Source organism: Rhinolophus ferrumequinum, chromosome 15 (assembly GCF_004115265.2).
Source record: "Rhinolophus ferrumequinum isolate MPI-CBG mRhiFer1 chromosome 15, mRhiFer1_v1.p, whole genome shotgun sequence".
Lineage (NCBI taxonomy): Eukaryota > Metazoa > Chordata > Mammalia > Chiroptera > Rhinolophidae > Rhinolophus > Rhinolophus ferrumequinum.
In genome coordinates this window covers 22,171,330-22,185,103 of record NC_046298.1, presented here as the reverse complement: position 1 = coordinate 22,185,103, position 13,774 = coordinate 22,171,330, and the positions used below count along the sequence as shown (strand labels likewise).

Sequence of the window (13,774 nt, the reverse complement as noted above, 5' to 3'; positions counted from 1 at the left end):
TGTTTTGAATTAATAGCTTTAACTGTCAGAGCCACTGATTATAAGAGTTTTATTGCCGCTAGCATAATGTTGTAAAAAGGGAGACTCACTGACACTTCTCTTGATTCCCTAATTAGCAGTGTATCTGGGAATAAATGACAATAGGCATTATGGGAAAAATTCATTCCATCTTTGCTACAGGCATTATTTCCTTTCAGCAACTACTAGATTTTATAAATGGCTGAGCCATTTGTTCAAAGGTATTAACCATTATATTAATTTAATAGAAAGTTCTATATAGGATTATGGATAATGTTCAACATAACTAGTTAGCTAATCATCGTCATCATCATAATATGTATGTTCCATTTTTTTAATAGTTTCAGGTATACAAAGCAATGTAATAGTTAGACATTTACACCCCTCAATCTACTACCCCCCCCCCCCCAATCTACTACCCCTCTGACATCATATATAGCTGTTATGTATGTTCCATCTTACAGACACAGGCTGGGGAAGGCAGAGTGTATAAGTGCCTCTTCAATCATAAATTTGAAGAATCCATGAGTGAAAAGGTAAGTCTTACTTTGAAACAAGTCAGTTTTATTCATTTCTTAAAAGTTTCCTCAAATCCTCTCAAACAATATTTTTATAAAATGATAGCAAAATGTAAAATGACTGAAAAAACTTACCCTTTCCAGAGGTGAGATACTTGGCTTTTAGTAGGGAACCAGAGCATATTTTGCTTAAGCCAAGAAAATGAAGCTTTAATTGTGATATCTGGACATAGGGAAGCCAATAGGGAATCGGTGAGGAGAGTAAACTTGGGGAATTTTATATCAGAATCACACTGAAGGCAGTCCTACATACTCAGGAAGTTTAACCAAACCAATGTACTTCATAGGTAATTAGCTGTTTAATTTTTCAGTGGCTGTCTCATTAAGCATTATCATTACTGTTAGTCCTCTGTTTTTGCATGAATACAAGAATCTTTTATGACTTTTAAAAGTAATTATTTTTGGTTTTTCTATCCTGTCATTTACTTTCCTATACAGCTGAAGAAATATTTTTTATTTCGGTTCCTTTACTATTGAATAATTATATTTAAAAAGTATAGAGTGAAACTTCCAGAGTATTGTGTCAGTTGCCACTTTGATTCTGGTAAAATTGACGTTAGAGATATTGTTGCAGTGGGAAAGAATACTTTGTCAAGTTCATGTATTAGAATCTACCAAATCTGTATGTGTTTATGACAGCTGTTATTGATGGCAGCAACAATCCACAATTCACTGTAGAATTCCACAGCTCCCCACCCATTTACCCCTGCCTCTTGCCACACTTGTTCAGCATGCTCGTGTTCAGTTTTAACCGAATTTAAACATAGGCATTTTGTAACAGCTGCAGTTGTCGACATGTACTTGGCCATGAGCCTCCACTTGTCCTAGAGGTACATGTGAGCAGCTGAACCACCTGAGCAGTCTTAACTTAATTCTCTTGCTGAACTCTTTATTCAGTGTCGAGAAGCACTAACAACCCGCCAAAAGCTGATTGCCCAAGATTATAAGGTCAGTTATTCATTGGCCAAATCCTGTAAGAGTGACTTGAAAAAATACCGGTGCAACGTGGAAAACCTTCCCCGGTCCCGGGAAGCCAGGCTGTCCTATCTTCTGATGTGTCTGGAATCAGCTGTGCATAGAGGTGAGAGTTCATTGCTTTTTATCCTTTTCATTCCATTTTAGAGTCATACTCTAAAACCTTTTATACCTGTAAACGTCAGTTTCCCCCTCTAGTTGCTCTTTTGAGGATACTTGTGCCTGTGACTCAGGAATCTATCTTTTTAAGCAAAGCTCTAGGAATGAAGGCTTGGTATCCTTAAGCCTTATTGAAGGCCCTTCCTCTTAGCTCAACAATCCATGGTTTTGTTTTTCTTTATATCCCAGCTTGCTTTTTTTTCCCCAAAGTAAAGTATATTTCTCAAATCCAAATATTTTAGTTTTTTTAAATGCATATTATACAGCATTTTTAGGAGAATCAGAGTAGCATAATGATTTAACACATGAGCTTTGTTTCAGAGAGACATGGCTTCATATCATGGCTCTGTCACCAAACTAACTGTCTGGGTGTCCATTGTTTACATTTCTTAATCTCTCCAAACCTCATTTTTCTTATCTATAAAAAATAACATTACCTATGTTGAGGAGTGCCACTCAGCATGAAGACTGAGTGAGGCTATTTGGAATAGCACTTAGCATATAATAAGTGATAGATACTATTATTATTATAACTGATGATATTAAGGAATTAAACAGTGAAGATGAAAGGTTTACCCCGATAGAGTCAGACTCATGGTCTGTTTAGTCCAAAAGTGAACACCTGACAAAGGAACCAAGAAGGATATATAGAAAGTCAGGGTTGTCGTCCTTAATGTTGGCTCTCGGCGGCAAAACTTAAATTCCTAGCTCTTATTGAATAAATGGTGCTGGGACAATTAGTAATATAAGTGAAAATAATCAATTATGAAGTAAAATTCTGAACTTCTTGGTGAATTTTTTTTTCATATCTGGATGTTGAAGAACTCCTAACTTGGAAAGCAATGGAATAGCAACCAGAGGCAGTGCATGGTCTTGGATTGAATACCAAACAAAGGACATTTTGGAGACAGTTGGAGAATTTTGATTATGGTCTGGGTGTTAGATGAAATTTTCCTAAAATGGAAAGGTGGAAATTATTGACTAGTAAAAGCATAGTATAGAACAGTATGTATAATGTAATCTAATTTGATATTTAAAAAATAGAGTGTTAATGTCCTTAAACTAAAATTAACAAGAAACACGAAAAGACTCAGTAAATAAATGGCCAAAGGATATGAACAGTAGTAATTCAGAAAAGTAATACAGATTGCTAATATTAAAGAGACTGGTTTATATTACGTGTTGGTGAGAATATGGAAAAATTGGAACTATCATACATTGCTGATGGGAATTTAAAATGGTACAATCTCTTTGGAAAATAGTTTACCAGTTTCTTTAAAAATTAAACATGCATCTCCCATATGACCCAGCCATGTAACTCCTAGGTATTTACCCAAGAGATATGAAAGCATACATCCATAGGAACTCTTGTACATGAATGCTAATAATAGCTTTATTTGTAATAGCCCACACTGGAAATAACCCAAATGTCCATCAACAGTTGAAGGGATAAACAAATGAGAGTATATTCACATAATGGAATAATATTGCTTAGCAATAAAAAGGAATGAACTGTAAATACATGGATAAATCTTAAAATAGTTATGCCAAGTGAAAGAAGTCAGACAAAAAAGAGCCCATACCATTTACATAAACTTCTAAAAAGTGCAAACTAGTAAACTAATCTATAGTCACAGAAAGCAGATTAATGGTTTACCGGGGGTGGGGGTGGGTGGGGTGGAGAGGAAAGAAAGGGATTCTAAAGGAGCATAAGGAAACTTTTGGAGTTGGTGGATATATGTTCAGTATCTTGACTGTGGTGATGGTTTTACCAATGTGTACATATGTCAAACTTACTCAATTATATGTTTTAAAAGTATCGTTTATTATATGTCAGTTGTACCTCAGTAAAGCTGTTTTGTAAAACATTTCGTAAGCTTTCCCATTTGTCATTTACATACAGCTCAAGGAAGGTGGGGGTCTGTCGTGAATATCTGAAGTGTAATCTTTTCCATAAGCTTTTAGGCCAGTAGGGATTTTTTTTTTTTTTTACCCAAATAGTTATCCTATTGATGAGATTTTCATTGGCAAAAAACATTTGCATTATTCAGTAGTGTAAAATCTGTATAATGCAAAACATCGACAAGGTAAACCCTAGTCTCTGGAGTCTTAAACTCATTTGATGCTGATGAAGCTTTTGCTAAATTCTAAGCTTTTCAGTGTAGATAATAGTGTAACTGGTATATTATATTCTAGGGAAAAAACATGTGCCTTTAATATGTGGTGGTATCTGATCCTAATGCTCACCATAACGTTATGACTTAAATCCTACCTTAGGCCGACAAGTGAGCAGTGAGTGCCAGGGAGAGATGTTAGATTACCGACGCATGTTGATGGAAGATTTTTCTTTGAGCCCTGAGATCATCCTGAGCTGTCGGGGGGAGATTGAACACCACTGTTCTGGATTACATCGAAAAGGGCGAACCCTGCATTGTCTGATGAAAGTAGTTCGGGGGGAGAAAGGGAACCTTGGAATGAACTGCCAGCAGGCGGTAAGGAAAAATGTTCTGCCATTTCGAATGTCACAATTTATCAGCTAAGGAGCATCTTCCTGACACTGTCCCAACTTACCTTTTCTGGATCATTTGTGACATCACAGTGAATATTAGGTACTAAAAACCAGACATGGAATATTGTTTCTTCAGGCATGTAACAGTAAGAGTATGGATTCTGCTGCAAAGCAGAAGTTTGAGCTCATAATCAATAAAAAGAGCTATATACTTAAAGAAATAGATGAAATGAAATGCATTGTTTGCTGGAATATTTTTTTTTTTAAGTTAACTTGATAGATTGGATTTACTCAACTCAAAATCAAGGCAAACCAAGTTCTAGTAAATCAAAAAAGGTCCTCCACCAAAAGAGAACTTGCCCATTAGGTTTGATTGAGTTGAGGCTGAAAGAGAGCTAAAATTAATAGAAATTTTCTAAGAGTTTTTTTTTTTATTACTAATGTGCAACATGGCATGAATTCCAGGCCTGAAGGGATCAAGAAAGCATGTCGCCATCTTTTCTTGTTAGACTAGGGCAACTATGCGTGGAAGGGTCTTTCTTCTTTTACCTCCAAACTCTACAGTCAGTTCTATAAAAATAGTTGGAAAATATTAGCATACTTTGCTTGAGAAGATAAAGTTATTCTTGCCCAGGGTTCATAAATAGTTGAATAACTACAGAGCAGGTACATAGTATAAAGTTAACAAAATATTAAAGATATAATGCCTCTCTTTCATGACCATTGTCCATATTTTACTGAATAAGAGTCTGAACAATTTACAATACCAAATGCAACAGTGGTACCCTGGTACAATGTACGTGTACTTTCCTATACCTTCCTTTAGGAAGCACAAAAGATACAGTTTAACTTTATAACCTAAATTAGAAAGTTGAGGTTCTCTCCTCAGGGAAACTAGCAAACCGCAATTCATTAGTCTTTTTATTATGTTGTTGGTGTTTTTATTAAAAATTGAATATTACTAAAATTTTATTTTCCTGCTAATCATGGAAAATCAGAATCTTACAGCCTGAAATACAAAATTTACATGGAATTTTGGAGTAAAATTTCATCTTAGGTTCTATTACTCTGACCCATGGTGGGAAAAATAGAAAAATGTAGCTTCTTCTCCAAAATACCAAGCCTACCTAGACAGAAAGTATGTAGTTCCTGGATGTAGTTCCTCTGGAGCAGTCCTTGCTGATGATTGTCCTGGGAAACCTCTGTGACAATGTATGTGCCTGGGCTCCAGACCAAGAATTAATCAAGACATCCTATGTTTGCCTTTCATCCTTAATGTATCATGGAAAGGGGAGGGAATATATATATATATATGTATATATATGTATATATATGCGCACACACATATATACATACATACATATATATATATTTATTTATTTACATATTATATATATATATTTTTTTAATTAGGCTACACTTGTACTAAGGGGTACAGAAAAAAGAAAAAAACTGGTTTGACTTTATTATGAGGCTCTAGTTAACCTCCAGAGCTTTTTGAAATTTAGCTTGTTAAAAGAGCTAGTGACTCAAGTTGAAAGATAAATAAGTACCGCCCACCTCATCCTTTGTGCCCAGAATAAAAATGCTTTCCAAACCTAGATGTTAAACCTCAAATAGTGAAATATGTGGTTTTAACCACATTAAGTTTAGCTAAGTGAGAAACAAACACTTTATTTGGGTTTTTATGGACCCATGGTTTTTAGGAATTGAAGGAATAAATGATCCAAAGGAAAAAAATTGTACTTAGCCTTCTACTACATTATCCATCCTCAGTCAAATGGAGGAATACTTTGAAATTACTTGAGTGCGTTTCTTTCTTTCTTTTCCAAAGTTTTCTTCCTTGATACAGTAGATTTCCATACCTGCCTGTGGTTGACCATTAATTTTTCCTATTCGCTGTTTGTCGTGCTTTGATTTACTGATCTCTCAACAAATAGTAAACTGTAAAGCATAAAAATAAATATTATCTTAGTAAGTACATACTTTTCCAAATGCACCATAACCATGAACTTAATAAATTCTCTTGAGTATAGCTGAACGAGTCTGGGCCCAGTCTCTCCCAGATGACTACTGACTGCCCAGTCCAATCTCTGGACTAATCATTTCTCAGAAGCATTTCCCCAGGTTTTTCCTAAGCAGGCAGGGGCCAGAATAGATGTATAATCATGTAGCAGTTTCTGTTCTTAGTGTTTATTTCCCACACTGTTATCACCGGATTCCAGAGTGGCAGTGACTCCTTGAGCTGTTAGCCTAATAGAGTCTACAGGGCATTCATTGCCTGCCTTTATTAGCTGCAATCTGGCGCATTCATTATGAATTCTCAATGTTTGCCTGTCAGTCGTGGATATTTAACTGATACAGTTTTTGCAGAGACTTTCAGACTCCCATGAAAAAGATGTAAATATTTTGGTCTTTGTCAACAAACATCATTACTAAAATCGATAATCCTTTGACAGTAATCTTCCTACCAACTAACCACAGCATTTTGTAGCTTCTCCAAATTGCCACTAAGAATTGATATAAATAACTTCCATCCCAGAATACTGGGAAATCTTTCATATTTCTCTCATCTTGATATTGACTTCTTTTAGAATAGACAGAATAGGGTTTTCTTTCTTCATTTCCTTTTGATCTGTGTTCTCTGAGGAATATGTGATGAAGCCAGTATGAGCCCCTGAAGGATCGTAGGTCAAATGTATGAGAACCAGAAAAAGCTCCTACAGAGGCCACCTGTGTCTTTGACACAAAAAGGGCTCCAGTTCTTTAACTTGGAAAAAAGGAACCCAAACCAGAAGGATTGTAGTTTTCAAATTTGCTTTCAGTTTTTTCAGATTCCCACCCCAAAACACGACCTGCTACCGATCTGTAGTAATAATGATCTTTTACATCTGTAAAATGATTTGCAGTTTACACAGCCTTCTCTTATGTATTCTTATAATCCTCTGCAGTTAAAGAAACTGGAATTTAAAGCTTAATCAACTTGCCCATATTCTCAAAGCTAATATCTGGCAGAGTCAGAACTATTAATAGAACTCAGATCTTCTGATCCTTAATTTAGAGCTTTTTTCTCTGTGCCCCAACTGCTTTTTCCTCAAAGACAGGAAAAAAGAATCTCAGGCACATCTCATGCTTTATTTCATGACAAAGGATGGATCAAGCAGAAGTAAATGTTAACAGACTATATTCTCATTTTCAACTGCACAATGACAAGTATTTTTCTGTAAGGTTATAATGAGTAAGGTCTGATTTACCTTTTGGTTGTATAAGAGATGGTTGAGGGAAAATAGGAAATTATAAGTATTCTTATTTTTTGTAATTAATATTTCTTGCAAGTTAAATGAAATCTCACATCTGTTTTTAACAAAGCAGAGTATGCTTGTTTTAATGCCAGTATCTACAGTGAAATTTAAATTCTAGATTCTTATGACCAAATTAATATCTTTAAACTGGAAATTTCTTCTATGTAAGCTTCTCCACTCAATTCTTGCTTGGCCCTCAGTGTCAGATTTAGTAATCTGATTAATATGTAGGTGGATATGAGGAAAGAGACAGCCTTTATATTATAAAGACCTTTTGTTTTGCAAATGTTCAGGGATGATTCAGACTGGTAGGCAAGTAATCCCCACAGTGGCCTAAACAGAAAAACTTGCCATCAAGGTAGAGAAACCAGTTGGAAAGTATTTGTCAAGAGACCTTGAGCTTGGCCAGTGGCACTTGTAGTACCTTGTTAAGAGTACACTGTGATATACCAGACTGAGTGACTGTATGAAGAGATGACATTGTTCTTCCCTGATATATAAGTGACTTTCTTTCTTCCTTCTTAAATTTTTTTTTTTTAATCCAGCTTCAAACACTGATTCAGGAGACTGACCCTGGTGCAGATTACCGCATTGATAGAGCTTTGAATGAAGCTTGTGAATCTGTAATACAGACAGCCTGCAAACACATAAGATCCGGAGACCCAATGTAGGTTATCTTGTTTGTGGTATTTATCCATATTGTGTTTTATTTGGCAGTGCAGCATAGGGAACATTCCCTCAACATCTTCACTGGAATCTTGTTAAACAGTAACACATACCAACTTCTGTTAAAACTAGAATGGGAATTGAGACTTCAGCTCTGCCTCCTCCATGATGTAGAGACACCTGCATCCAGCATTGTGATGATGTTTGTTGACAGGAACTGAGCGTATAACGGGCCTGTACATTAGGTCACTGAGTAATTCCATGTAATGGGCAAATAAAACTGAGAGAGAGAAACTCTCAGGGTAAAGTGACAACATGCTTTGGCTCCATACTTCTCATCCTGTTTCTATACTGACTCACATACATTGGCTGCTTGGTAATCATTAGAGGGTAATTAATTATAATTGAAATACAAAACAAAATGTGGTGGTTGGAAGGGATAATGATGGACAAAATGAACTCTGAAGTTGCATCCAAGATCTGGGAAAGCTATAAGATACTATAATGAAGTATTTGAATCTCATGCATTAGTTTTATTCTGTATGATATGAAAACAGCTCTTAAAACTAGACTGCAGGTAAGAACAGGTTTCCTGTTCTGCAAAAATCTTTACAGCCTACAGCTGGCAGTATGCAACAATAAAATGAATGCAGTCCATGTTTATCATCATTCTGCTATACATGCACTCCTGCTGTTGGTGCTGTGATAGGGGATTGCAGAAAGGTATTCTTCCTTAAAGCTTTTTGTGTGGTTGGAGAAGATAGACAAGCATACTTTAGACTAATTAAGTATATTTACCAATATAAAAATAACTGCATCAACTATAAAGGGGGCAACAGATAGGGAGGAAGAAGGGAACTGCTGCAGATTAAAATAGATTTAAGATACTATCAATTAAATGCAATGTGTGGACCTTTTTCTGGGTCCTGATTTGAACAAACATGTAAAAAGGCAGGAGATGATTGGAAAATTTTGAAAACTGACAGGATATTACATACTACGGATTTTTAAAAATTAATTTCTTTTGGTAGATAATGGTACTGCATTCTCATAGTATAGAGAAATATGCTGAAGTACTTAGAACGAAATGATAATGTGGTATCTGGGATTTGCTTCAAAATATCGCAAGGGGGTATAAAGTTAACACAACCTTGGCCATAGGTTGATAAAGCTATGGGAAGGGAAGGTGCATGTTACATGATTCTTTCCTTTTGTTTGTGTTGGAAAATTTTCATAATAAACAGTTAAAAATAAAGCAGCTGCATACAGATCTTGTGCAATCTGAGTCCTAAGTGCTAAGTGGCTCTGAAGTTGATAGAAGGCCTAATCATTGTCAGGGTGAGTTAATTTGAGTGATTCTCAGAAAAGTAAGTCCCTGACTGCCCTAGGAAAATGGCTAAATGACTTTTTCTACAGACCAAAGAAATACTGATGTAAGCGTTCTGAACATGTGGTCAGAACTCTTCTATCTCTTGTTACCATTTCCCCTGTTTTATGCCCAGGATCCTCTCGTGCCTGATGGAACATTTATACACAGAGAAGATGGTGGAAGACTGTGAACACCGTCTGTTAGAGCTACAGTATTTCATCTCCCGAGATTGGAAGTGAGTATTTTGAAGGCAGAGTAAGTGTAAGCCTCAGCCTGTTCTCCTGTGTAGTCACTATCCCTTGTATTTTTTGAAAAAATCAGCAGTAATTTGTTAAGTTCTATAATAGCTGACATACTCCAATCCCCTGGAAAACCTCTTTCTTGCTTTCAGAGCAGTATCTAAAAGCAGAGGCAGCCCCTGCAGGTCTGTCCCCAAGTGTCCCCATGCACTGCTACTTTGGAAGTCAGGGTCAAATGTTTCTGATACCACAAATACCTTTCTAGAAAGAATTTTAGCTCCTTTGGGTCAGAATAAGCATTTTCAGATATGTTTGTAAAAAGATAATAGTGCATTTTTATTTTTATTGATTGGCACTGGGTGTGGGTATTTGCTTTTATTTCTTTAACTATTCAAAATTACTGAATTTATTCTGTCTTAAGAGGCTCTTACCAGTAAGTGATAACTTGATTCTCTTCTCATCCTGTTAGCAAAAAAATGGGGGCGGGGGGGAAGAGATAAAATAGGGCAAGGATCTGTTACCAGTAGAATCAATATAATTATTGGCTGCAATCCCCTCTTCTTTCATGTCATTTTCCCTTCCCACCTCCAAAGCAGCCAGTACCAGATCAGGCTGCTCCTCCTGCTTCCCAAGTTGAGCTTCTTCCTCATTCGGTTATTTAAGCCACTACACTTTGGTCATTAACTTTTTCTGGTGATTAATATAGGTTTTACCCTCGTACTTTACCAGAAAGATTACCTAAAGAGTCAATGTGTTTCTGTTTCCGTCCCCTCAAATTCGCTCTGGAAAAGACTATAAAAAGCTAAGTGGGAATTTCCCCATGCTTACTCAGGCCATCTAAACGGAATAACAAAGAGGTTACTGACTTTATTACCATAACAAAATCATAATTTTCCTCTTCTGTAATTCCTTCAGCCATGATCAAAAGATGCTTCCTAGGATTAAAAACTGCTCTAAATATTAGCCTCTCTCTCCCATTGAGTAGTCCTCCCCCCAAATTGACATTATGACGTGGACACAATTAAGCATCATTGGTCTAATTTGGAGAAGCAACAGGTTTGTTGCCTTATCCACTGTCTCCAGAGTCAAAGTTGAATGTCAATGTTTTTTTTACTCAACAAGCATATTCAGGTAAACTAAAATTATAATTGCCTTACCTTGCGTGCAAAAAAGAAGAGGAACCATTTTACTAGAAAGGAAGTGAATGGGAGATTCTGTTTATCTTGACATTTCCTGATCTTATTGAATCTAGTATATCAGATAAGGTTGAATTTCATTCATACTTTGAAGAAAGTATTGAGTAAAAAGTTGTGAATTGCCTGCTGATTGCTACAACCCTTGTCTTCTCGTTTTAGCCAGGGCATTTAGTGTTGGGTCTCTTACTGTAATGTATGCCTTACATAGCCAAGAAAACATCTTTGAGGTAGAACTTAAATCTTCCATATTAAGGTTAACAAACTTCCACAGATTGGCTACTGTGTGTTCATGAAGAACAAATTCAGGAATGCATTTTTGCTTACCTGCTGTCTCCACCGCCCTGGAGATGATTATCAGTCTGTTACACCAATAAGAACCTTGTAAAAACGCTTAGCGTGTGTTAGAAGGAAAGGCATAGTAAGAATGGTTATCCTTTAACTCCTAATCTTACAGGCTGGACCCTGTCTTATACCGCAAGTGCCAGGGAGATGCATCTCGTCTCTGCCACACCCACGGTTGGAATGAAACCAGTGAACTTATACCTCCCGGAGCTGTGTTTTCTTGCTTATATAGACATGCTTACCGCACTGAGGAACAGGGCAGGAGGGTATGTGTCACTGTTGACTTCATTTCTTCTTCCCATCATTGGGTTTTTTTCATTAATTTGCTATATACTGTTCCAATTTCTGTCGTCCTAGGAAAACTTAGTTAGTATATCTGGTGGGGAAGGGTTGCTGCACTACTAGAAACTTCTTCATTCAGTGAGTGTACATAGAGTTGTTCTACCGGCTTCTTTCCTTCTGATTTTATGTTTTTAACAAAGTGAGTCAGGACATTTCCCGTTTTTTCTTTAAATTACCGAAATCTAACTCACAAATAGACAATTAAATTCTGTTGCCCTAACTTTATTTAGCTTTAAAAGATCCATTAGAAGCTCTTAGCCAGGATACAAATGGTTTTTAGGCTTCTGCCCTTGGCAGCAGAACACATCATGCCTCTGTTAATGAGGCCTCGCTCACAGTACACTAGTTGGAGCAGAAATCTCTTGGTATTTGTCTGCCCTGATTGCCACCTCTTTCTGGGATATTTGTGTGCACTTGGCTCTCAGGCAACTTTTACTGCCTTCTGCTGCCATGCCGACATGCTGCTTGCTCTCCAGGATGGCCTTTTTAAGGCATTCGATTGCATTTCAGTCCTGCATTTGCCACAGAAAATAGAGATGGTATTATTCCACATGCGTCTTAACAAATGCCCCTCCGAGCTTAATGCAAAAGTCTGTTTAAGTTTACTCTTCAGAATGAGGAGACCCAGATATAAAGAAATGTCATACTTCAGTTACTGCAGTCTTAACCCAGTTTTTATACTACTATGTAAGAAAATACAGGAACTTATTGTTAGTTTTTTCTTCATATGCTGAGTCTCTCATTAATCACGGAGCTCCTAAATCCTGGCATCTTGGTAGTCACTATAATAAGAGGTTCCTTGTCTTATAAATGAAGAAAGAGTTGGAATCTGTCTTTTTTAAAAATATATTTCTTTTAAAACTTAAGGTGAAATTCATATAACATAAAATTAACCATCTGAAAGAGAAAAATTCAGTGGCATTTAGTACATTGACAAAGTTGTGCAACCACCACCTCTGCCTTCTCAAAACATTTCCATGTCTCCAGAAGGAAACCCCATGCCCATTAGGCAGTTACTCTCCATCCCCCTTCCCCTACCTCAGGTGTGTGGGTCCTCTCAGGAAGAGAGATGAACTGTGCCTGTCAATGACAGTTTTCCCATAACCCTTCCAAAAATGTTAGTTTTCATCTGTTTCATCTGATAATTCTCTCTAACCCATCTAGGAGAGTCTGGTTCTGACCTATGGTAACTGTTGCTTCTACTATTGCTTGCTTGTTCTGAGTTTAGGTAAATTTGAACTCAGTTCTCCTGATTTGTGTGTATTCTGGGTCTAGAATTGGAACCAGTATTGTACTCTACATTCATGGAGTAGTAGCAAATTAATTTTGCTGAACAAAAAACCCTCTAACCTAATCTGAACAAATGCAGTTCACTTTTTCAGGATACCCTGAGAAAAGGAGGTTGTTTCATATAGTATATTAGAATATGCCAAGTGTATAATCTCATTCCAAGAGTCTTGTGTTTTTAGAAGCCTTCCTAGAACACTTAATTCTTATTCTGGAAGAGATTCGAGGTATAAAGTTATTTGTTAGTTTCCTGACATTATTTAGTGGCTTTTGTTTGGGCTTTGGTACCTTGAAAGTATTTTGCTTGTTCTTTCTCATGTAGCTGTCACGGGAGTGCCGAGCTGAAGTCCAAAGGATCCTCCACCAACGTGCCATGGATGTTAAGCTGGATCCTGCCCTCCAGGATAAGTGCCTGATTGATCTGGGGAAATGGTGCAGTGAAAAAACAGAGTCTGGACAGGTAGGTGACATAACTACCTATTTATCTTATAGTAATTATAATAATAAAGTTCATGATTAACATTTTATATGGACTACAAACCCCATAAAATCCATCTCTGTTTACTTCACAGACATGATTTGTTATATTATTTGATGTTCTCTCCATAAGAAATCCTCAGGAAATTTTTCTCTTTGGTCTCTATATCAGGAATAATTGTGCTTTTCCTAAGCAGTTAGTTTGTTTTTATATTATGGTTACTGTATTTTGTAATTGATCGTTTTCCCTCTTTGTGTTACCTCTTGGAAAGCCTAGAGCCAAAGGCATGGTCTGCCTGTAGCAAGTATGTAAGA

General features: G+C 36.6%; 1 protein-coding gene across 1 annotated transcript in view; it reads left to right on the top strand.

Moving 5' to 3' along the window:
* GLG1 (golgi glycoprotein 1) overlaps window positions 1-13,774 on the top strand; it is a 105,991-nt gene that overhangs the window by 70,301 nt on the left and 21,916 nt on the right. Inside the window, exons 6-12 of the mRNA XM_033127553.1 lie at window positions 483-554; window positions 1,494-1,677; window positions 4,008-4,222; window positions 8,087-8,208; window positions 9,710-9,811; window positions 11,466-11,619; window positions 13,305-13,442. Of these exons, the coding sequence (XP_032983444.1) occupies window positions 483-554; window positions 1,494-1,677; window positions 4,008-4,222; window positions 8,087-8,208; window positions 9,710-9,811; window positions 11,466-11,619; window positions 13,305-13,442 (987 nt within the window). The remainder of the gene's footprint in view (window positions 1-482; window positions 555-1,493; window positions 1,678-4,007; window positions 4,223-8,086; window positions 8,209-9,709; window positions 9,812-11,465; window positions 11,620-13,304; window positions 13,443-13,774) is intronic.